Genomic DNA, 22,515 nt, shown 5'->3' with positions numbered 1-22,515 from the left:
CTTCAACCACCCATAGACTCTCTCTCCCTCTTCTTCTTCTTCCTTCACCATTAACATTCACCTACCTCTATCTTCCCCCCTCCCCACTTGGTAGCGCCCAGCGTCCCCAAAAACTTTTTTTTTCCGTTATCCCACAGTCGTCCTGCAGAAACTCCACGGTCTTCAACGAATTCATTTCTTAATGAAGACAGTTAAATGTCCATGTTCTTTATCGTGTTGATTGATTCCAAGTAACATACATCGACCATGTCCACAGCGGGAGACAACGAGTCGTTTGGAAGCGATCTAATTAAAAAGGAAGCGCCAGTTCAGCCAAAAGTTGAGGAAGTGGGCGATGAGCTGTCGTACAATGTAGAAGACAGAGACCAGGATGACGTCGATGAAGAGGAGGAAGAAGAGGAGGAACAAGAAGAGGAAATCGAAAAAGAAACCGGGGTGAAGAGAAAGCGTGTTGAAGAAGCTGAGGACGACGAGAATGACGATGACGAGGAAGACGAGGAAGAAGAAGATGATGAGGACGAAGATGAGGATGAAGACGCCGTAACAACCACCAGGAAGAGAAAGAGAAGAAGAGGAGCCAATCAGTTTATTGATATCGAAGCCGAAGTCGACGACGAAGAAGAAGACGAATTGGACGAAGATGACGAAGAAGCCGAGCTTTTGAGGGAGCAGTTCATCGCCGATGGCCAGAACGACGAAACCAACGAAAGAGAACATCACGACGACAGATTGCACAGACAGTACGATCGTAAACGTCAAGAAGTCGAAGACCAAGATGCCGAACAATTGGCAGAAACTTTGAAACAAAGATACAGAAAGACCCACACCGTGTATAGAGGAGACACCGCCGCTAGTGGTACAGTTTCTCAGAAACTTTTGATGCCTTCTATCAATGATCCTTCTATCTACGCAATCAGATGTACACCAGGAAGAGAGAAGGAGCTTGTGCGTAAATTATATGAGAAAAAGAGAACTTTAGACAGACTGAACTCGCCACTAGACATATTGACTGTTTTCCAAAGAGACTCATTTAAGGGTTATATCTACATAGAAGCCAAGAGACCTGATGCTATTGACAAAGCATTGGTTGGTATGGTCAACATATATGTTAGAGATAAGCTCTTAGTGCCAGTTAAAGAGTACCCAGATTTGCTTAAGCAAGTGAAATCCTCAGATGTCGAGCTTGTTCCAGGTATTTACGTGCGTATCACAAGAGGTAAATACAAGAGTGACTTGGCCATTATCGATAACTTATCCGAAAATGGTTTGGAAGTCCGCTGTAAAATGGTTCCTAGATTGGACTATGGTCGTAATGATGAATTCGATAAGGAGGGTAAGAGAATAAAGCTGAAGGTGAGACCACTCCCTAGACTCTTCAACGAACAAGAAGCCAGAATGTATGATGGCGAAGCTTTACAACCAGGAAGAGGCCCAAGAAACTATATTTACAGAGGAGAAGAGTACAGCGATGGATTCTTGTACAAGGACTTCAAGTTGCAATTTATTCAAACTAAGGATGTACACCCTACCTTGGAGGAGTTGGATAGATTCCAAACCGGTAATAATGAAGAGGAGGGATTCGATTTAGCAGCAATTGCTGCTTCTTTGAAGAACAAGAAGGGCGAGGGTAAGTCTACAGCTTTTCAACCGGGTGACAAGGTTGAAATCCGTCGTGGTGAACAAGCTAAAACCGTAGGTGTAGTGGTGGAAGCTTCATTAAATGAAATTACTATATCTGTCACTGACAGTGGAGATCCAAAATTTGTCAACCAAAAGTTAACTGTTCCAGCTAATGACTTAAGAAAGATCTTCAATGAAGGTGACCACGTAAGAATCGTTGAGGGTAAGCACTTTGACGAAACTGGTTTAGTAATTAAGATCGATGGTGACTCCGTTATTCTTGTCAGTGACCAGACAAGGGAAGATGTACGTGTCTTTGCAAACTACTTGGTTAAAGCCACCGATGCTTCGCTGAACATGGATACCATGAACAGTAAGTATGATATTAAAGATTTAGTGGAGTTGAATGCTTCATCTGTTGGTGTAATTGTTAAGGCTGAGAAGAACATTTTCGAAATATTGACGTCTGATGGTCGACTTTTATCAGTGAAGCCATCTGGTATTTCCTCTAAATTACAACTTTCCCGCCGTGAACAAGTCGCTACTGATCGTAATGGTTTCACTATCAAGGTCGGAGATACTGTCAAGGAAGTTTTGGGAGACAAGAAGAGAGAAGGTGCCATTCTCCATATTTATAAGAACTCCTTGTTTATCAAGTCACATGAAATAGTAGAGAATTTGGGTATTTTCGTCACAAACCGTATGAATGTGAGCACGATTTCCAGCAAGGATTCTATGATTTCTAAAAACTTGGGTCCAGATTTAACTTCTATGAATCCTAACTTGAAGCTTCCAAATCCTGCGCAAGCTGCTGCTGCTGGATTGAAAACCAGAGCTGGAGGTAGAGATAAACTCATATATAAGGATGTTGCTGTAACGAGTGGGTCCTACAAAGGCTTGAAAGGTAAGGTCGTGGAGACAGATGATGTATACGCAAGAATTGAATTGCACACAAAGAGTAAGAAGATTAAAGTGAATAAAAACAACTTGAATGTGTTGATTCGTGGTGAAGCTATTCCATATCTCAGATTCATCGGTGCTGCTCCAGGTAATGCTCCTGAGTTCAACAGGCCTAATGCTCCAGCTTTCAGCTCGGGTGAAAGATCTTCATGGAGTGGAGGCCAAACACCCGGTGTTGGTGCCAGTTCCGCCTGGGGTGGAGCTGCATCAACTTGGGGTGGCAACTCGTCCTGGAATGGAGGTAAGACGCCAGCCTACGGTGGAAACTCATCCACTTGGGGTGGGGGTGCTTCAACCTGGAATGGAGGAAAGACTCCAAATGCTGGAGGTAACTCTGCCTGGGGAGGAAACGGTGGAAACTCGACATGGGGAAGTGGTAGCAAAGGCAACAACTCTACTTGGGGCCAGAGCAAAGGTAATAACTCTTCATGGGGTGGAAACAATTCTACGTGGGGCTCTAAGAATAATGGAAACAACTCCACATGGGGGCAGAATAAAGGCAACAATAGCGCATGGGGAAAGCAGTAGAGATGTGTGTCTGCAATTACTTATATGGGATGTAAAAAAAGAACCCTTTATGTATAATCTATCTAGTTAATCACTTGTATACTATAATAAAACATATATTAAATGATGGCTGACCGGACAAGGAAATTGAATCTAGTTCTTCTCTTTCAGTATATATTATATATGACAAGGAACTCTATAAATATCTAGTTATTCTCACATCCAGGACAGTTATGCAAAACTTCATGGATGAACACATCACAATCTATGCAGAAGTCATGACTACACTTGTAGCATCTGTATCTTGAACTTGTCATCGTTTCCAAGGCATTTCTGTTCTTACCGTCGTTCTTTACACCTCTCGGAAATTTAAGAAGGCACCCAAAGCAATATTTGCTGTCGTATTTGGAGCTGACAGGTACCTCTTTGAAAGGCACAAGAGGTACCAAGTGATGATATGATCTAGCCAAATGGGTGGAAAGAATTAACATGAGTCCGCACACGGGACATAATGTTGGGAGGTTGACAACCTTACTCTTGCACTGCGGACATTGATATCCAATGACATTATTGGAGTGTAAGCCTCCTCCGCCATTGTTGTTGTTTGTTATTTCAATGGCTTGTTTGGCATCCTCAAGACCTTGTGTCGGATCGGAAGCACTCAATTGTGGAAATTCTATTATGTAGTCATTACTGCTAAGACTGGAAGTCAAAACCGGCTGAATTTTTGTGGGGAATCCCATTTTGATCAATGGGACTCCTTTAGAAGCTTTAGTCTCTTGTGATTCTGTAGTAGTTATTGGAAGAGGTATCACACAATCCATCCAAAGCTCCTTAAAATGTGATTCATTCATTATTACTCCATAATTCTTAGATCCTAAGTTCTTTTGTTGGTGGTTTGTCCTATTCACTAATTCCTGGCAAATAGCCACTTGTGCGGATAAGCCAATTATCTTGACTTTGATTTCATCCTTTACAAGATTATCTATAGTTTTATGGATATCACCGGGGTCGCTTGTAAACAATGCCCCGAATATAATTAGTACTTCCTTGGAGTTCTTCGTGTCGTTGGCGTTATTTCCAAAATTGTATTTAAGTAAGGAACGAGCCATTTCAAGCGAATTTTGGAGAGATGGGTCACCCTTGGGCTCGTACCTGTTATGCTGTCTTGCCTTCAATTGTCGTATTTTATCTAAGTGGTATTGCGGCAGGCCATTCACCTCGCTGACGAGATTTGACACACCATTTCTCATTAAGATTATACCTAGCTGAGAAATGGGATTCTGGTCAAAGAACTCTACCACGAATTCCTGTAAGTATGATAACGTCATTGAAAACCGTGTTGGACGCAAGTCCTTTTCCAGCATTGCCAGCGATCCATCTATAATAACAATTAAGCTTCTGATGATTCCTCTTTGGAATGGCGTGCTAGGATTTTTCATGATCTTCTTCTTTCTATTCTCTATCATTGTCTTAATGATATTTTCCAAGGACCTGCCTCCGTGCTCATCGTCTTTGACAATATCCCATGATCTCTGGTATTCGTCTTCCCATGCATAACCGTTTTGACCTTTCAAATCGCTCACTGGTCCTCGAGGAGGAGCAGTGGATCTTGTTCTCTTAGACACCCCACCTTCATCTTTATCCACCTTGGAATCAGGTTCTGCGGAAGCTGCTTTTGAGGAAGGAGTATTTGTGTCCCTATTCGGTGACAAATACTCTTCGTCTGTAGCACCCATTGTTTGACTAGCTTCCAAGGATATTAGCCTTCCAATTAAGAGAAAGTTGTAATCTTCATGGCAACCATTAAAAGTAGATGCTTAAATGTCGTGATGTCGGGTATAGATTTTTCAATTCTAGCGAGACATTCTATGATAATGTCTAGTGACAGTTATGACGTAGTTGAAGAGATGGAAGGGGAAGTTGGTGAAAGATAAAGTAGTAGAAGAAGTAGGTGTGGATATGTTCCTAATGAAGAGTGAATTTGTTGAATTTTGAAGAGTTAGTTTAAATTGTAATGATTTTGTAGGAAGAAAAGTCATTTGTTATTAAGTTAGGATTTGTGTCGTGCCTGTTGTACTACTATGTATTTATCGTCTTTTCTATGATGTCTTTTCTATGATGTCTATAAAGTTCTATGTATAAATGAAATGTATCCTTTATTAAAGGAATTGAACCATGTTTTCATTATATTTGGCAACCTTTCGAGCAGTTTCGAGGAAAGTCAATTGTATTCTGGTCTTTGTATCAAGTGAAATGTGAGAGCAGTAGTGAATGTGACAGCAGCCCCGTTGGAGCCAAATCGACCCGATCCACCTTATTCCTCTAAGTGCCTCTTCTTGCTATTGAACTTTCTAATTGCTTTGGAATAGTTGACCTTTCCATCGTCACTGATATCGAAGAACAAGTCAAGAAACTCATTCACTTGATCTTCTGTTACTACTCCTAAGTCTTCTTCAAGGTAAGGGATGTCTTTAAGAGATTTCAAGTCTATGAATTCCTTGAGCGAATAGCCCTTTCCAAGTTTTGGAGTTATCTCTTCTTCTCCGGACTCGAAAACGCCTATTCTTTCGACTCCATAATGATCAATGAATTCTTCTCTGCTTAAATTGAACCTGTTGGGAGGAAACGTCTTATTCTCGATCTCTTTGTTCTTCTTGATCTTCGGTTGAGGAGCCGATTCGTTCTCTTGAATATAGAAGTTTCGAAGGAGTTGGATCGCTTCTGTTCTTAGGATTCCTCCGTAGCTGGTGTAGTTTTCTTGGGGTAAGTTTGAGTCCAGATGGACACTTAACACTGTTCCATTACCTCCAAATCGGTCATTGCTGCATCCGTATATCACTTCTCCGATGCCTAGTTGTCTTAAGAATGAAGCACACATGATACATGGCTCGACTGAAACGTACATCTTGACGGTGCTAAAGTCAATGTCTGGGTTCTTATCCTTCAACTTTCGTACTGCTATGAACTCGGCGTGTTTTGTTCCATTCAAGGATGTGTTTGTGTAGTTATATCCAATGCTTATGATGGAGCTTGTCGATCTATCTTCGAGTAGACAAGAAACTGGAGTTTCGTTGATAGTCAATGCTTTGTAGCCAACGAACAAGCACTTGGCCATCTCAATGAAATCAGGCGTTAAGTCGGACATGTGGTGATTGAGATATTGCTCTTTGGAAGATATGGTGTCTACAGTGGTGGTGAAAAAATGGGATCTTCGAAGATTCTATGATAATGAGGCGTATGTTCGTGTTCTCATGAAGTTATGGAGACTTTTAATATATCTTGCTAGAGAGAGAGTAAAAGATTCTGATGAATATTTATCACAAAGAATGGCTTCTAATAATTCTCATTGGTGTGTCGTGTGACTTGTGCTTGGATGGTAAGATATGATATCCAATAAATAAATCGGAACCAATCAATAAATCATCAATAAGAAGATTTCTATATGTTTATCCATCTGAAAAATTTCGTAGACTTTTTCCTCTTCTAACAGTAATTTAAGCACTATTTTAAATCAAGCACGATTTTAAAACAAGTACTTATAAACACTAATATATACAATTTATACTGAAGCGATTTATAACCTCAACTGATGTATATTTTATCTCCTTTACTGTCTTCTTCTTCTTCTTCTTCTTCTTCTTCTTCTTCTTCTTCTTCTTCTTCTTCTTCTTTGATGTTTCTCTTTCCAGTCGTCGTCGCGTCTTCTTGCTTCCTTTACTTCAATATTTGTGCTCCAATACCTCTTCTATTGATTGCTATCTCTCACTCTCTCAACCTCTCACTCTCTCAACCTCTCACTCTCTCACTCACTCACTCTTTCTCACTCTCACTACTCGTAAACAGATTTCGCAGTCTTTTCTGTTTCTCTGCTTCTCTGCACTATTTGACTTGACATCGGCTGTTTTCGGCGTTCGTTCTTTGTTACCCCATCATTTCACAGAGGGAAAGCATCTCGTTGTTTTAGTTGTAATTTGTACATGTGAAATGTCATTTCTTTTTCTCAATTGGTTATTATTTTATTGATTGGTTGTTTAGTTGATTTGGTACCTCATTTGATTATTTTAATCCTTTGATCCTTTGATACTTGATCTGTATAATCTGTTTTGTATAGCGATAAGTCTCACTTTGGTTTCCATTTTGTGACTATTGATCCTTGGTTTGCAGCTGTTAGTCTCTCGTTTTGTTACTATTTATTTGTATTATTGGCATATCTATTTGATTTGACTAATTGCTCGGGAATTGATAGACTAATTATACTGTTATACTATTAACTATTATACTATTAACTATTATACTATTATACTATCATACTATTACACTAATTGTATCCTCGCAGTATACGGTGACACTTGATACCCTTATTTGCCATATTCATAGTCATAGTATAGTCAAGATTATCTCATATTTTTTGTACCATCATCAGCAGATATTATCCACCAATTGTATACGCCTTTTGTTGCATACACCTGCTTTCATTTCACACTGGAAACAAAATTGACCCGTTGGTATTGCTTGTCATCCTGTTTTTGCATTAGCACTTGTTGATCTTGATTAAACTAGATTCGTCTTAAACCGCATTAGTTTACCGTTCGATACGAATTTCATAACGATATCTCATCATGTCCGATCTCCACAAAGCGTTCCTTAAAAGGATAAAAGATCAAGAAAGAGCCCTAGGCCTCTCTCTGATAGCTCATGCAAGCGAAGAGGATGAACAAGACGCAGATGAAGTCAACGACTCAATACTGGATTTATCTTTCGCGTCTCCTCTTGCAAGGGGTAAACATCTGACGTTAAAGGCTCCAAAACAACAATTAACAAAACCTACACCTATAGTAAAGTCATCTGAAGATGCCAAGTTGGATGATGCCATCCTCAGTAAATATAATTCACTCAAGAAAGAGTTGTTTCCAATCTCAGAATTCTACACTTCACGGCCTGAAGTTGGTTCAGTGATCTGTTTCCAAACATATTATAGACCTCCCAAATCCAAAGCGGACCCTATATGTATCTGTGTTCACGGAGCGGGTTCGTCAGCTATGACCTTTGCCTTTCTTACTCAAAGTTTAGCAGAAGTTTCAGAGCATATTGGTGTGTTTCTCTTTGACTTCAGAGGTCATGGTGGTTCTAGTCCTACCAAAGATTTCTCAATGGATACATTGGTAGAGGACTTGAAGTTTATTTTGGAAGAGTTCTCGTCGAGGCACGATGTTAGCACGAACCCAATTTACCTTGTAGGTCATTCTTTGGGTGGAGCGGTGGTGTCATGCTTTCTAAAGCGGTACCAAGACGAGGTCAAATACGTACATATAAAGGGACTGGTGGTACTCGACATTGTGGAGGAAACAGCTGTGAAATCACTAAGTGCTATGCCTGATTTTATAAGTAACAGACCTAAGTCCTTCCCGTCTGTTAGTAGAGCAATTAAGTGGCACAAGGGATTCCTATTATTCAACAACGATTCAGCAGAAATCAGTGTTCCAGACTTGCTAGATTTAGACAAGTTGACATGGAAGACAGATCTTAGGTTAACACAACCGTATTGGGATACGTGGTTCGACAAGTTGTCTGAGAACTTTTTGAGCTTTAAAGATCCTAAGTTATTGATCCTCTCGGCACACGAAACCTTGGATAAGAGCTTAATGATTGGCCAAATGCAAGGAAAGTATCAACTCGTGGTCTTCAGTAATCAGCAGAAATACGGCCACTTTATTCATGAAGACCTACCCAGACAGGTGGCTGTCTGTTTAGTGGACTTCATAAAGAGAAATGAAGATCCCAACACTTTTATGAGAGAGGAGTTAGGAATTGTTCCGAAATGGGGTGGTAAAATACAAAATAACTAGATTTCACATGGGCAGAGATGTCTTAGCATATATTCAAGGCCAATAGTTCTCCTTTCCAATGATACGTCATCTTTGCGTTGTACAAGTGTACTAATATTGTAGACTCGATATGCCATAAATCTTCTATTTCATTCCGTTTACTATTCTAAATCTAATACATTATAAGCCATATGAACAAGTCTAGTCCAGACTTACTCCACACTTACATTGTTATTTTCAATTTCAATGTTCCTTTCGTTGATTTCCTTAACAATCTCGTCGATCTTCTTACTGGCAAATGGGAATCTAGGGTTGATCAAGAAAGGCCTCAAATCGAATCTGTTGTCATCTGGAGAATATTGTTCAGCATGGTATGCTGGTGTCATGGTTGTCATCTTATGTCTGTTGATAGCGTAGAAAAACCAGAAACGCTTCACCTTCACGGCTACCTGTTCAGCAGTAAGGTTGTGTGGAGGTTGCGACCATTCATGGTAAAGCTTGATGAACATAGCCAAAGGACCACACTTATCGACCTTTCTGAGTCTTCCAAATCTGGACAATTCATCATACGTCATACCCATGTCGATTTCATCACTTTGAACATAGTCTTTGGTAATTGGCTCTAACTCAGCAGTAGGAACTGCAGTCAAAAAATCGTGCAAAATGGGCAATTTAAAGTTGACTTCAGCCCATGCAATGAAACGCTTTAAATCGGTTTTGGAGATACCACCAATAGGGTTGATGTCAGCTGAACTACAATCGTATTTAGTCAAGTATCCTCTTAAACACTCGTCAACATTGGCACTTCCCAAAACCAAAAGACCAGCACTAGATTTTCCTCTCGTCCATGGCAACAATTGGGCAAATAAATAACTCAATACCATTCTTAAACGAGCTTGGATGTTCTGCAAGGCCAAGTTTTCAGTCTGAGATCCACCAAAAATCTTGAAGATTGGCCTTTTACCTGTAGCAACTTCAAATAACGAAATAACAGAGGACACCAAGTTATCCATGTTCAAATCAACATGGTAAGACCCTACCTTTTCTGCCAAATCTTTAGCTCTTGATCTGGTCTCATTAGACGAGTTTTCGGTTCCCATAAATGAGGTATAGAATAAACGACCAGCGATTTCTTGAGGAGTCTTTGGAACGAATGTAGAGTCTTGCGTCAAAGATTGTATGTCGCTCAAAACTTGAGGATCGTCTATAGACTCCACTACTAGTCTACACATCAGATGAACAATGACAGCGGTAGCACAAGAATCGATTCCACCACTCAAGGGGAGGAAATATCCTCCGCATTTGGATCTTCTAAGGTAATCCCATAACCAGCATGCTGGGCCAAGGGCAATTTCCTCTTCTGGCAAGTGATATCTAATTGGTCTGATGTTTGTTGGAACGACATTAGGGTTGAACAAATGGCTCGTTGGTGAAAGTTCTATACCAGTTTCAATGGCCTTGAACGTTGTTGTCTGGTTAACAGCTTGGTTTGAGGCAGACTTTTGGTTTCTGTAGGATCTCACATCATCCAAGTCAATAGTAGCTGAGATGACTTCAACATCCTGAAGTGAGAATTGCGAACCTTGAGCAACAAGATCACCGTTGACGATGATACAAGCGCAACCATCATAGTATAATCTGTCACCATCACAACCCTTCTGGTTGGCGTAAAGATAAACACCTCCGCACTTCTTAGTTGCTTCTGTTATTAATTGAAGTCTGGTGTCGAGTTTACGTAATTCGTGGTGGGATCCACTAGAATTTGTGAAAATTTCAACACCATCAAGGGCCATAGCAATATGTGGAGATTGAGGAGTGAATAATTCTTCACAGGTCTCACAGCCAAGTCTTGTTTCCAAAGTTTCGACGATGCAATCTCCGAAAGTCACTTTCGACTGACCAGTGATCTTGGCAATGAACTTAGGCAATTGGTAGTCTTCATAGTACTTTGGACGATTCCAAGGAGTAAAATAACGCATTTCACGGTAGTTTCCATCGTTGGCAAGATAAACCTTGGGTCTAATAAGAAGAATCTTCCCGTTGTATGAGATGATACGACAGTTATACTTGATAGACTTGTGAATAATGGGGATACCGATGTCTAGTAAGATGTCGTGAGTTTCGGGGTTCGATAAGATTTGCCCGTAAATCTCGAGAGAGTGGTCGTAAAGGTCATTTTCGGCGAAATGGTCGAGACAACCATAACCACAGATCTCGAGTTCTGGTCCTACTCTAAGCTTAGCACCTTGTCTTTTGGCTTCTACGATAGAGGCGACGATTCTGTCTCTATTTCCCTCGAAATCAAGCGCCCATTGGTTAAGATTACAAGTAGCAATTGTGATGTAGTGTCCCATTGTTGCTGACTGATTTTAGCTAGTTTGAGTTACCAATTGGCTGGATAACAAGGTGATATATGCTATCTTTAAGATAGTGTAAATGACTTTTTGGTGACTGATGGATTTTCTGTAGTGAGGTTGGGGTGTTGTTACAAACAGGATAGCTTTCCCAAAGAGGAACGGGCTGCGAAAAAATTTTGAGTATGGAAGGACGAAGAGAGACTTTGGTGGTCTGAGACTGAGGGAAGAAGGAATGGTGGTCTGAGGGGCTGAAGAGTGAGAGATGAGGCTATAGGTTTGTGATTGGATGGCATGGATTTTGAAAGAAGGGAGAAACGGTTTTGAGAATTTATGGAGAAAAATTTGAGGGTTCTGACTCAAATAATTGTGGCTATTTATTGAGTATGGAGAGAGAGGGAGGATGTACATTTGATGAGCCATAAATGGTCTCAATTGCTGTCGTATCGTCATATCTCGATCTGACATGTAGGAATTGACATCATATCGCTTAAGGTAGGCAGGGGTGGTTGCCGTGCCCTTCTACACTTTTTAGCAACAATAATAGCTTTTCACTATAATTCTTCATCATGTTTCCAAATTTGTCGTCTTGCTTTTTTTTCTTTTTGAGAGAGCAAACAAATCAATTGTACGACACCCCCATACACCTTGATCTACGTCTTTGTACTATGTACTATGTACTTTCCTTCTTTTCTAAAAGCGCAACCAATTGAAAGAACCGAAGGCTCAACAAGCACCAAGCATCAAAACATCAAAGTATCAAGCACCTTCTCTCTTGAATAACGCCACTTCCATGATGATAACTCAACAGCGGGCACCTCTTCCCGTTCCCGGTAACCCTCAAATTCGCAGCCAAATACTCTACATCTCTCACCTCTCTAAATACATACACCGGCTCTCCGTGCTACTTTGCTAGTCATTCTTGCGGACAATACCGACTTTTGTCCCTTCGGAGCTTCCGACGGAACGTTTCTATTTTGCTCCCTCACATGACTTCTACCTGACCTCCTTCCTCTTTGGGACAACAAGTTCCGTCGGACAAACTCACATGTGCTGCATTTAAGCTTATCGTCCTGCAGATTGTGTCCCATTGATAAGAAATTCAGCACGCTATGACTTTGACGTGGTGGAGTGGAAATGGTATATATATAGCAACACCTTGAGGAAAAAAGTAAAGTTGTGATTATTGTGATAGATTACAGTAGAGTCGATCTAACTAACTTAATATTACGAAAGAAGCTGAAAAATGCATCAAACAGATACTTTGCAGATCACCCCATTGGTTAAAAAGCCATTTGGATGTTCTGTTACTTTGCCCGAATATGCCAATATGGACCCAGCAAATTTGATTGAAGACGATTTCCAGCAACTCTTCGAAGCTGTTCATAAATACTTGGTTGTTATCATTCCAGAACAAGAGAAATTGCTGCCAAAATCTCAATATTTGTTAACAAAGAGGTTCGATCCTACTCTCCCAGAGCCAAAAGAGGAGTCTGGAGCCAACTACGGTCATGGTAAAGAGTTTAGACATGCACAGTCTGTGTTAAGAAAAGACGGTTGTTCGGTGAAATCTCAGCCTCAAGTCCAAATATTGGGACAGGGTGTGTTTAAAGCAGATGAGCCAGGCAACGAAAATGGAGAGGATATCAGTTTGACCCATCCATCGCACACTACATTTCATCACACACCATTGACTGAAGATGAGATCAAGAAGGAACACAAGACACGGTTCTACAGATGGCACATTGACAGTGCTTTATACGACTTGTCCCCTCCAGTGGTTACTACCCTTTTAGGTATTAAAGTGCCACCATCGACTCAGACTCAGACTATCGATTATGCCGATGGTTCTGGTGATGTATTAGAGTTGACACAAGGTGCTACTTGCTTTGTTAGTGGAGCACAAGCATTCAAGAACTTGAGTGAAGAAGACAAAGAATTCGCTCTTACAACGACTGTGGAATATGCCCCACATCCATACATTTTCATTTCTCCAGCTGGAGCCACATCTGACGGTTTAACCATGGTCTCTGAAGGAAAGGAGCTCCCATTTGACCAATTACCAGAATGGGAGGAGTCAAAAGTTAAGAAATTGCCAATGGTTTGGACTAACCCCGTCACCAAGGAGCACCACTTGCAGTTACATGGATGCTGTTTATATAAGTTGCATACTAAGCAAAGCGACGGAAGCGTGAAGACATTGGACTTGGAGGACGCCCGTAAGAAAGCACATTCGTTGATGAGACCTTCCATTTCTCCAGATCAAGTCTTGGCTCATAGCTGGAACCAAGGTGATTTAGTCATTTTCTACAACAGAGGATTGTGGCATTCTGTTACTGGAGAATTCAAGGGTGTTGGTCAAGACGGTGGTGATGAGAGAAGGTTGATGCATCAATGCAATATTGCCAGTAATCATGATCCAACCACCATTCAGTAATTGCGTCTGTTTGGTGACATGACTAATTCAATTGCTCTTACGGTGATATCTATTTCAATTTCAATGTAGTTCCATACAGTATAGGGTTTTCATTAAGTGAATACAGGTTTTAAAAGGACACCATAATAATTGCAATACAATATCAAATGAAAAAGAATATGGTTCGGTATTACGGCGCTACCAATTTCATACACTATAAATTTTGCAGTTACCTGTTGGATAACTCTTTATTTATACTAGGAAGAGACGACTAGCTGCAAGGGAGCCATACCCATACTGGAAGAGACTGCCTACCAAAACTTCACCAGTTAAAAATAAAAAACCACGTCGGTGCTTTGGGGCCCTGGCCTGGTCGTCGTGGACCGGGCAGTACCGAGAGCAAATATAAAACGTAGTTTCCAGAAAGTTCCGTATTTGCTTGTAGTACTGAAAAAATGTCCCACTCAAATGTCCCTTCCCAGTTCTCCAGTTTTACAGCCATTCACGTATCAACATGTCTTGAAAAAATTATCTAGTCCTCATCTTTGTAGTATTACCACCGTCTCGTAACCTACTCGCAGTGGGTGACGACACTGCGATTGCAAAAAAAAACTCGATGGGTATTGGTATTTGTGCAGCAATTCATTGTATGAGTAGTAATTCCGGATGTTAATTTAAGAGAGAGTTCCGGTTCGATCTAAGTCAACTCGTGGCTCTCTACTCCCTCACAGCGTATTCCCAATTTACCAATTTGCAGAAATACCACTTCATTCACTCCACTCGTCTTTCCGCTTCTTCCAAGACCTAGACACTCTCAAGTACTACAACAGCATTCACATGCAATATTATCACGTGACTCTACTCCACTCAGTCTCTAAACCCGTACCGCAATACTATTCTTCTCCACTCGTATAGAATTAACTAAAGGCTTTCAGCAGTTAAGAAAGTGGTAGTAAAAACACAGTCTTCTTTCCTTTTTCAATCAGCAAGTTGTAGGATTAACAAGCAATTACCACCAGAAAAGTCACATAGTCAGCAGGAATGCAGTACGTGGGCAAAGTCGGTGGATATGTGTACAATCAGTGGAACTCATTGAACCCTTCTACACTTTCTGGTGCCATTGATATTATCACAGTAGAGCAACCAGATGGATCATTGCAATGTTCGCCATGGCATGTGCGGTTTGGTAAGTTTCAGATCATCAAACCATCACAAAAAAAGATCGATCTTTACGTCAATGACGTGAAAACCGATTTGCCCATGAAATTGGGCGATGGTGGTGAAGCGTTCTTCGTGTTTGAGACAGACAGTAAAAATGGCGATTTGCTTTCCCGAAGCGTGTTGACCTCGCCAGTGATTTCGCCCGTAAGCTCTCCAGGCTCGTCACCTTTGGGCTCCCCACAAACTCCAAGTGGCACTGACTACGAATTGGGGAAAGACCCGGAAGCATTGGACTTAAATGTGGCGAAACCAGATTCTGATGGCAATGGCAGTCAAGGACTAGATCCTGCCGACATTGAAAGTAAAATTAAATTGTCTGACTCCTCTCCAAGAACTCCAAGTTCCCCAAGATCGAATACCGGCACTCCGACACCGAGTGCAAATAGTACCAATTTACACACACAAGCATTTGAAAAGGTGAAGAAAATCACACAAAAATTGAATATTCCCCTGAAAATTGATATCAATGGTGATATTGTTCTTGATATGGATGGGTACAAGCCCAATGCTCAGAAAAATATCGATAACTCCGACGAACTTTTCAAAAAGATTATCTTGAAAGAGATCGTAGAGCTGAACCAAAATGCTGCGAACAAGAGCAGTATTGGTACTGACCTGGATGAGTTTAATGATGAATTCAAAGGCCTCTGGGACCAGTTTATTAGCAAAGATGAGAATGGAAACATTAGAATTTTGAATACTGATAAAGACGGCTTGATGAGCGCGCTGGAAGATGATCTTTTGAATAGTGATGGGTTGAATGGTGACTCCGACGATGACCAGTCGATGGCAACTGCCGCAACAAGCAATACGGAAAACCCCTCTGGGTCCGACAAGACTTACTTCAAGACTCTTCGTTTAACTTCAGAGCAACTCCAAAAGATGAACCTTCACTATGGTGAAAATACATTGAAGTTTAAATTGAGTGAAGGCAATTCTCAAATCATTTCTAACTTATATCTTTGGAGATCCACTACACCTATAGTTATCTCAGATATTGATGGAACCATTACGAAATCCGATGCGCTTGGTCATGTCCTAAACTTATTCGGAAAGGACTGGACACATCCTGGTGTGGCGACTCTATTTAAGGATATAAAAGCAAATGGATATAATATTATATATTTGACAGCCAGATCTGTGGGTCAGGCAGATACAACGAGACAATATTTACGAGGAATTATCCAGGGGAATGGTGTGAAATTGCCACCAGGTCCCGTCATTTTGAGTCCTGACAGAACGATGGCAGCTCTTAGAAGAGAAGTTATCCTTAAGAAACCAGAAGTTTTCAAAATGGCCTGTTTAAATGATATAAAGAGTTTGTATTTCCACAATCCACAAGGAGGGGACGTGGACGAAGAAGATGACAGAACCCCATTTTATGCTGGATTCGGTAACCGTATAACTGATGCCATTAGTTATCGTTCAGTGAAAATTCCAAGTCATCGTATTTTTACGATCAACCCCAATGGTGAGGTACATATGGAACTTTTGGAATTAGCTGGTTATAAGTCATCATATTTACACATTGGGGAGTTGGTGGATCAATTTTTCCCGCCTATAAAGCAGGTTTCTTCACTTGATACCTACTGGAATGACAACCAGTTTAACGAGTACATGAATAATAGGGATATAGACTACACGCCTGATAATTCTTCAGGATTGGGATCGCCAAGATCTCCTGGTTCACCTAGAAGTTTGAATGAAGAAGTATTTCAAGATATCCAAACGGATGAGAAATTCAACGATGTCAATTACTGGCGTGAACCACCACTTAACCTCAGCGATTTAAGTGATTTAGATGAAGAAGATAGCAAACCCGAAGCACCCAAATCTCCCAGCCTTTTGTCGATTAGATCTTTTACATCAGAGAAACCAGTTGATTACAATACAACAAAGATTCCTGTCAGCCCTGAACTGAGCGATGTAAGAACTCGTTCACGTGCTCTGTCGAGCCTCAATGATCGCCCAACTTCAGTTTCCTCCTTCACTTCGCCTTTGAAGAATTTCATGATGTTTGGTAGTGGTAGCCAGAAAAATCAGGACTTTAATGACGACGATGATTACGCCGACTTCAGTTTAAACGACCGTGCAGCCAAGGCAGATTCGGCATACAACATAGCCCTTGACTCAGTTAATAAAAAGTTGAATGCAGCTGCAAATGTGTCAAATGACACCACCATTGGAATTGAAGATCTGTCTCATCTTGAAAGTGATTACACTGAAGAAGAGGATTTGGATGATGATGACTACACGGACGACGATTATGATGAAGATGAAGATGAGGACTACGAAGACGACTATGATGAAGACGAGGATGATGAAGATGAAGAGGGTGATTATGAAGATGACGAAGAACTCGATGAAGATGATGGAATTCCGGATGAAGAGAAGGGTGTTACTACAAGCTTCAGACAAGACGGTACTGCTGCCGTAAATTCTAATGGTGGTGGCACGTCTAATGACGAAGCCAAATTTATTAGCGCAAATGACTTGAATAAACTCAGTTTAAAGGATGTGTGAACTGACTACTAGGATTAAACGCCCAACAAACACTATAATTCAGGTCGAGTGTACTTAGAAGTGTCACTTAGAAAGAGCAAGCTAGGGAATTTTGAAGAGTTATTATTTAACGGGCAAGGGAATACGTGGTATTTTTGGTTGACACAGAATATTAGAAGGGCCTGCTTGCTGTTGTATATTTAGTTTCAATGTATAGAAAATATTAGAAACCAGTATAAACGGCATTCGCTGCATTATGATCTAAATTGCGCCTAGTTTCAGAAGTGTAAGATGTGGAAAGGTCCTCTAAAAGAAGTTAATCTGTATTGTATTCTATCCGCATTCTATTATATCCCCATACTAATCCATCTCCATTTTATCTCCATTCTATTGTATCTCCATTCTATTCTATCTCCATATTCTATCTCCATATTCTATCTCCATATTCTATCTCCATATTCCATTTCCATATTCTACTTACATTCTATTCATCTCCATATTCCATCTCTATATTCCGTCTCTCTTCCTCTCTCTCCCTCTCTCTTTGTCATATGCTCTTTTTGCAGCCACTACTCTATGTGCAGGTCCGGAGTTGATTCTTCCATGAATGTCATAATCTTTAGATAACGGTTTTCCTTGGAACTGAAATGAGTCCTTTTTAAATATGGCTGTTCGAGATCTATGAAATGTCACAGGACTTCATTTTACAAGGTTAAATCAAATGGAGTATAGTTATAGTGCTGTATTGTATCATTATTGAGAGATATCCTCTTGGCTTAGTTCTGGACCTACTGCATAATGTTCCATAGTGGTATTTCATTTCATGCATATATAATCTGTAAGACATTCCTTACCATATAGCTAATTAATAATATACTACACGGAATGAGCCACCATACAACAAGAGATATGTACAGTAGCTTCAATTTTAATTCAAACTTGCAGCTCGAATTGGCTCATACTAATCATTCAAACCTACAACATGTTGTTCTCTTTATTAATTTGCTTCAAGGGTAGTTTGAACTTTGACTTTATTGGGGATTAATAGAATCAAATCTGGCCTAGTTGGAGTAATAAATGAAAGCACTGTAACAAAAAAAAAAGTCCATTGCACCGTATACAGGTACACTATATGAAGAACCAAGTACCAAGAGCCAATACACTTACACTATTCTATGTACTCTACCATATCTCGTCTCCGTGTATCACCTCTCTCGTATCAGGGAGAATTTCCCGACTACATGTACTCTCGTATGACATTTCCTGAATCGCACCCCAACAACTGTCCAACGACTCCCAATGGTCCACTCACCACACCACCTTCAACTGTACTTCTACCCGATGACGCCCCATGCGCACAGTCGCAGCATTCTCTGGATCTGGTTCTCGCCTCAATACACGACCCGTCAATCTAAAAAATTCTTCAACACGTCCTTACATTTTTAGACCCCTGCGGGTCAAGCTGACGTAAGCGGCGGTGCCAATGTGAAATCTGGTAGAGAAGTGATAAAGTTTGATAACCATTCCATGGAAAACAACGGCGGGATAGTTGGAAACCATAGAATTCGTAGTTTTACAGTCACCAGAGTCTGCCACGGTACGAATCGGAATTTGTTGCGCTTTTCACAGCTTCCAGGAACTCCTCAGATAGAGATATTCACGGGTTCCTATCTCACGATTAGCCTTTCCAGGTAACGGTTTTCATCGTAGTAGGAACATCGCTCCGAACCAGTAAAAGGAGGTTCTGTTTCTTGGCAATAGCGGTGAATTTTGGGATTGGTAATCGACACAAACGACTACATTGCTTGCCACGAATCTCCATAATCATTTTAGCGTATATTGCTGCGAGGAAACTGTGGTTTACTGCTAGAGTATAATTAGTGATTCATATCTAAAAACGATCCACCACAGATAGCTACCTATTCAGTGAACCTTGATTGTTTCATTCGAGATCGTACTCTTATAACGACAATCTCTTCATAGCCACGAAGTCATTTCTGGCCATTCAACACCTATAATCTGCCGAAGGTGTTTCTGCTATACTCATTGGCAGGCTTCTCGCATCCCCGACTACTAAGACACTTCAGAATGCGACGGTTACGACGCACATTCACCAACCCGTTCATTCTCATGGGGATAGTGCTATTCTTGTTGCTTATTTCCCAAATTGTCACTTATGACGAAGGTGGAATACTGACAAACTTTACTGCTGCACTTCACCAGGGAACATACTTCTGGACACGAAAGAAACAGATAACGACAAACCAACTAGTGTTCCCGAAGAGTCTAGAGATCCTGAATCTCGATAACTTCGTGGACAAAAACCCACTCTTTTTCAATCGTGTTAACTTGGGAAGAGCTAAACTTGTTCAAGCTGAAGATGAAGATTCCTCAGCAAGCCAGATTCATCTTGAATATTTCCCTCACAATGTCACCATATACAACAGTCGCTCAAATATAGACCTCGACCTCGACAAATGTGATACCATCAGGGAAGATATTCAGATCCATATAGATGAAGTGGAGAATTTGGATATTTCCCTAGTTCTGATCTTACGTGACTTGGTGAGAGATATTGAGAAAGGAAATAACCCCTACTATGAAGAATTGGCACCATTTTTCCTTTCTGAATTGAAACTTCAGCTCAAACACAACGTTGCAGAAAAGTATTGGTACCGTTTGGCGGGTTCGTCAGTTTGGTTGGAAGAGTATGGAGTGCACTACATGATCTCGAGAGTCCTTTTCAGTCCCAAGGGTGTTAGGAGCCAACCAGTTGTATCTTTAACATACGCACAGCTCTACGATAAAGACTGGAATGAGTTGGTTAACACAAAGTTGGTGGTGCCGTCAAATAGCATGCGTAAAATAGTACCTGAAGGAGAAGTGGTACCAGATCCAAACGTAGGTGCAGGGCTCATGCCGCCTCCACCCGTTAAAACTACTCAGCGAGAGAAGCAGCAGTTCAAAGTTTTAAAATTTCCAAGCTTCCTCCCAATTCCCTTTTGGCACGACTACGACGTAACTCAAGGCAAGTATTATGGTCCTGAGGATCCTCGTATTATACTTGTAAATAACAAGAGGGGATATAAAGAACCTTTAATTATTTTCAATGCATACCACAGGAAGTTGGATCATTTTGATGATGACTTTGACGATAGACTTGTTATGAAAGTCCGCTATTATCGTTCTATGTTCATCTGTTGGCCCTGGCAGTTTCAAAGAGGCAAAGAGAATATGGATGGTATACCCAATCCTGAATATGACGATAGGTTCTATAACAGGGTAACAGAACTTCAATTCAAGAACTTACCTCGACTAAACGCACAGAAGAATTGGACACCATTCATAAGCGAGCTGGAGCGTAGAAAGCACTCAGCAGGAAGTTACTTCTATGATACACATCTCAACTTCATCTACAGGTGGGCTAACTTGGAGGTTCTTCGATGTAGTCTTTCCAGTGGAATCTGTGGCTTCTCTTACAGATTGAATGACAGGCTAGCTCCTAGCGCTTCCGTTGGGCCACTCAGAGGAGGAACTCAACTCATAAACATCAATGAACTTCTCGGTGGTACACAGGAGCCCCAATTAATTGCCAAAATGATACCTCCAAACAGAGAAATTTGGCTCGGTTTCGCCAGAGCTCATTTGGACAAGTGTGGCTGCGGGAATACGATGTATAGACCGAATCTTGTCGTGCTTGTTAAAGACAGAGTCGAAGTTGCACCTGGACCAAGTTTATTTGGAGGTGGAGCTTTGAAGCCAATAGCTAAGGACTTTTACAAAATCAGTCATATAAGTTCTTCAATCTCGTTTGATATACCAATTATAGGTTGGGATCTTATGAACCCGAAAGTTCTTTGCACGAGAGCCAACATATTAATGCCAAATGGAATATCTTCGTGGACGTTGAATTCTGTGGGAAGGAATGGTACCCATCACTGGACAGCTGACGACTACTTGACTCTCTCGTTGTCCATAAGTGATTTTACAGTCCACAAAGTTAATGTGAAGGGTTTATTGAATGAAATCTTCAAGTTGGCAGATAAATCACTTTTTTTGACACCAAGTGACAATGAAGTCAAGCTGTTGCCAGATAAAGTTAAGCAAAAATTGCAAATTCCCGACCCCCGCGACCTTGATGATTCCGCTGCGCGTTCTGGTTTCAACAATGATAATGTGGTTTGCGCAATGTTGAGTTCTACGGAATTCTGCTCCAAATATGGCCATGAACAGGGCCAGAATTTCCTCGAAAATCATAACATATATAAGGACTTTGTGTTTGTTCATCACGAAGATGAAGTTTTTGACAAATCAGAGTTTGACAGATACGAGGAAGACTTGGAAGAAGAAAAAATGAATGATTATAGGAAGAAATACTTTAGTTTATATGGCAGTCTGATTCCAACAGGGCGTCCAACAACATATGACTATGACGACAAGTTCGCTATTCCAGAGGAGGATTTGAAGTTACCGAAAAAGAAGGCCATTGTCACGTCAGAGTCAGTCCAGGACTTTAAAGACGTACCCCTCAAAAAAGGGCAGCCGAAGGATGTTGTTGTAAGCAATTTGGAATTGAATGGTAAGGAAATTGATGATTATGTGACGGAAGACATTAAGCCAGAGCCAAAGAAGAAAAAGCCTAAAAAACCGGCTGCAAAGATTAAAAATCCAGAAGTACAATCTGATGACCAAAAGACCGAAGAAGAGCCTTCCAATGAAAAGTGAAAGCAAAGAACGTAGAATCCAAACCTGATGGTGACGAAAATGTCGGAGAAACCAAAGAAGGACCCCCCAAAGTCAGATGCCTCTGATAATAAAGAGGTTACACCTAATTTACAAAAGAAAGCGAATAGAAAGAAGATATCCGACTTCAAATCTAACATCAATGAAGAAAATACTTCCAGTGATTCCAATGCTGCTGCCAACTCCGTACCTAAATCTGAGTCGGATTCGAACGTTGACGATCCCAACAACAAAGGTGAACAGAAACAGACAAGCTCTCAGAAAACGCCTACCTTGATTAAACAAGATCAAAAGGTTAGGAGAACTAAGAAATTGAATAGCGCCTACTTTCCATACTAACAGTTAAGAGTTAATTGCATCCAAA

The 22,515-nt window shown here is 40.8% G+C and overlaps 8 protein-coding genes across 8 annotated transcripts; 5 read left to right on the top strand and 3 right to left on the bottom strand. All coding sequences in view use genetic code 12, as the record gives it.

The window, feature by feature from the left end:
• The first annotated feature begins 219 nt into the window (after positions 1-219).
• SPT5 (transcription elongation factor) lies at positions 220-3,199 on the top strand. The gene has a single exon (XM_064917838.1). The coding sequence runs from the start codon at positions 247-249 to the stop codon at positions 3,106-3,108; it is 2,862 nt and encodes a 953-aa protein (XP_064772695.1). The 5' UTR covers positions 220-246; the 3' UTR covers positions 3,109-3,199.
• On the bottom strand, positions 3,200-5,074 carry RJT20DRAFT_130786 (TFIIH/NER complex subunit). Its single transcript, XM_064917837.1, has one exon. It carries the CDS (start codon positions 4,824-4,826, stop codon positions 3,294-3,296), a length of 1,533 nt encoding a protein of 510 aa, XP_064772694.1. The 5' UTR covers positions 4,827-5,074; the 3' UTR covers positions 3,200-3,293.
• A 232-nt stretch (positions 5,075-5,306) lies between these two features.
• On the bottom strand, positions 5,307-6,457 carry RJT20DRAFT_59739 (tRNA(adenine34) deaminase). Its single transcript, XM_064920909.1, has one exon. The coding sequence runs from the start codon at positions 6,233-6,235 to the stop codon at positions 5,405-5,407; it is 831 nt and encodes a 276-aa protein (XP_064772693.1). The 5' UTR covers positions 6,236-6,457; the 3' UTR covers positions 5,307-5,404.
• Positions 6,458-7,346: 889 nt separating this feature from the next.
• PPE1 (carboxylesterase-mitochondrial 37S ribosomal protein YmS2) lies at positions 7,347-9,032 on the top strand. Its single transcript, XM_064920910.1, has one exon. The coding sequence runs from the start codon at positions 7,710-7,712 to the stop codon at positions 8,934-8,936; it is 1,227 nt and encodes a 408-aa protein (XP_064772692.1). The 5' UTR covers positions 7,347-7,709; the 3' UTR covers positions 8,937-9,032.
• A 95-nt stretch (positions 9,033-9,127) lies between these two features.
• Positions 9,128-11,269, bottom strand: RJT20DRAFT_99596 (glutamine-dependent NAD(+) synthetase; the record flags this gene model as incomplete). The annotated part of the gene is made up of 1 exon (XM_064921772.1): positions 9,128-11,269. The coding sequence occupies one exon, from the start codon at positions 11,267-11,269 to the stop codon at positions 9,128-9,130; it is 2,142 nt and encodes a 713-aa protein (XP_064772691.1).
• A 1,246-nt stretch (positions 11,270-12,515) lies between these two features.
• Positions 12,516-13,706, top strand: RJT20DRAFT_99130 (uncharacterized protein; the record flags this gene model as incomplete). Its single annotated transcript, XM_064921755.1, has 1 exon — positions 12,516-13,706. One exon carries the CDS (start codon positions 12,516-12,518, stop codon positions 13,704-13,706), a length of 1,191 nt encoding a protein of 396 aa, XP_064772690.1.
• Positions 13,707-14,665: 959 nt separating this feature from the next.
• On the top strand, positions 14,666-17,705 carry SMP2 (phosphatidate phosphatase). Its single transcript, XM_064917836.1, has one exon. The coding sequence runs from the start codon at positions 14,727-14,729 to the stop codon at positions 17,427-17,429; it is 2,703 nt and encodes a 900-aa protein (XP_064772689.1). The 5' UTR covers positions 14,666-14,726; the 3' UTR covers positions 17,430-17,705.
• A 1,791-nt stretch (positions 17,706-19,496) lies between these two features.
• Positions 19,497-22,133, top strand: BMT5 (Bmt5p; the record flags this gene model as incomplete). Its single annotated transcript, XM_064918527.1, has 1 exon — positions 19,497-22,133. One exon carries the CDS (start codon positions 19,497-19,499, stop codon positions 22,131-22,133), a length of 2,637 nt encoding a protein of 878 aa, XP_064772688.1.
• Between the last annotated feature and the right edge of the window lie 382 nt (positions 22,134-22,515).

The sequence above is a fragment of the Scheffersomyces xylosifermentans genome, assembly GCF_036884685.1.
Source record: "Scheffersomyces xylosifermentans strain CBS 12540 chromosome Unknown RJT20scaffold_7, whole genome shotgun sequence".
NCBI lineage: Eukaryota > Fungi > Ascomycota > Pichiomycetes > Serinales > Debaryomycetaceae > Scheffersomyces > Scheffersomyces xylosifermentans.
The sequence above is the reverse complement of the archived record's forward strand: the minus strand, read 5'-3'. Positions and strand labels throughout refer to the sequence as shown.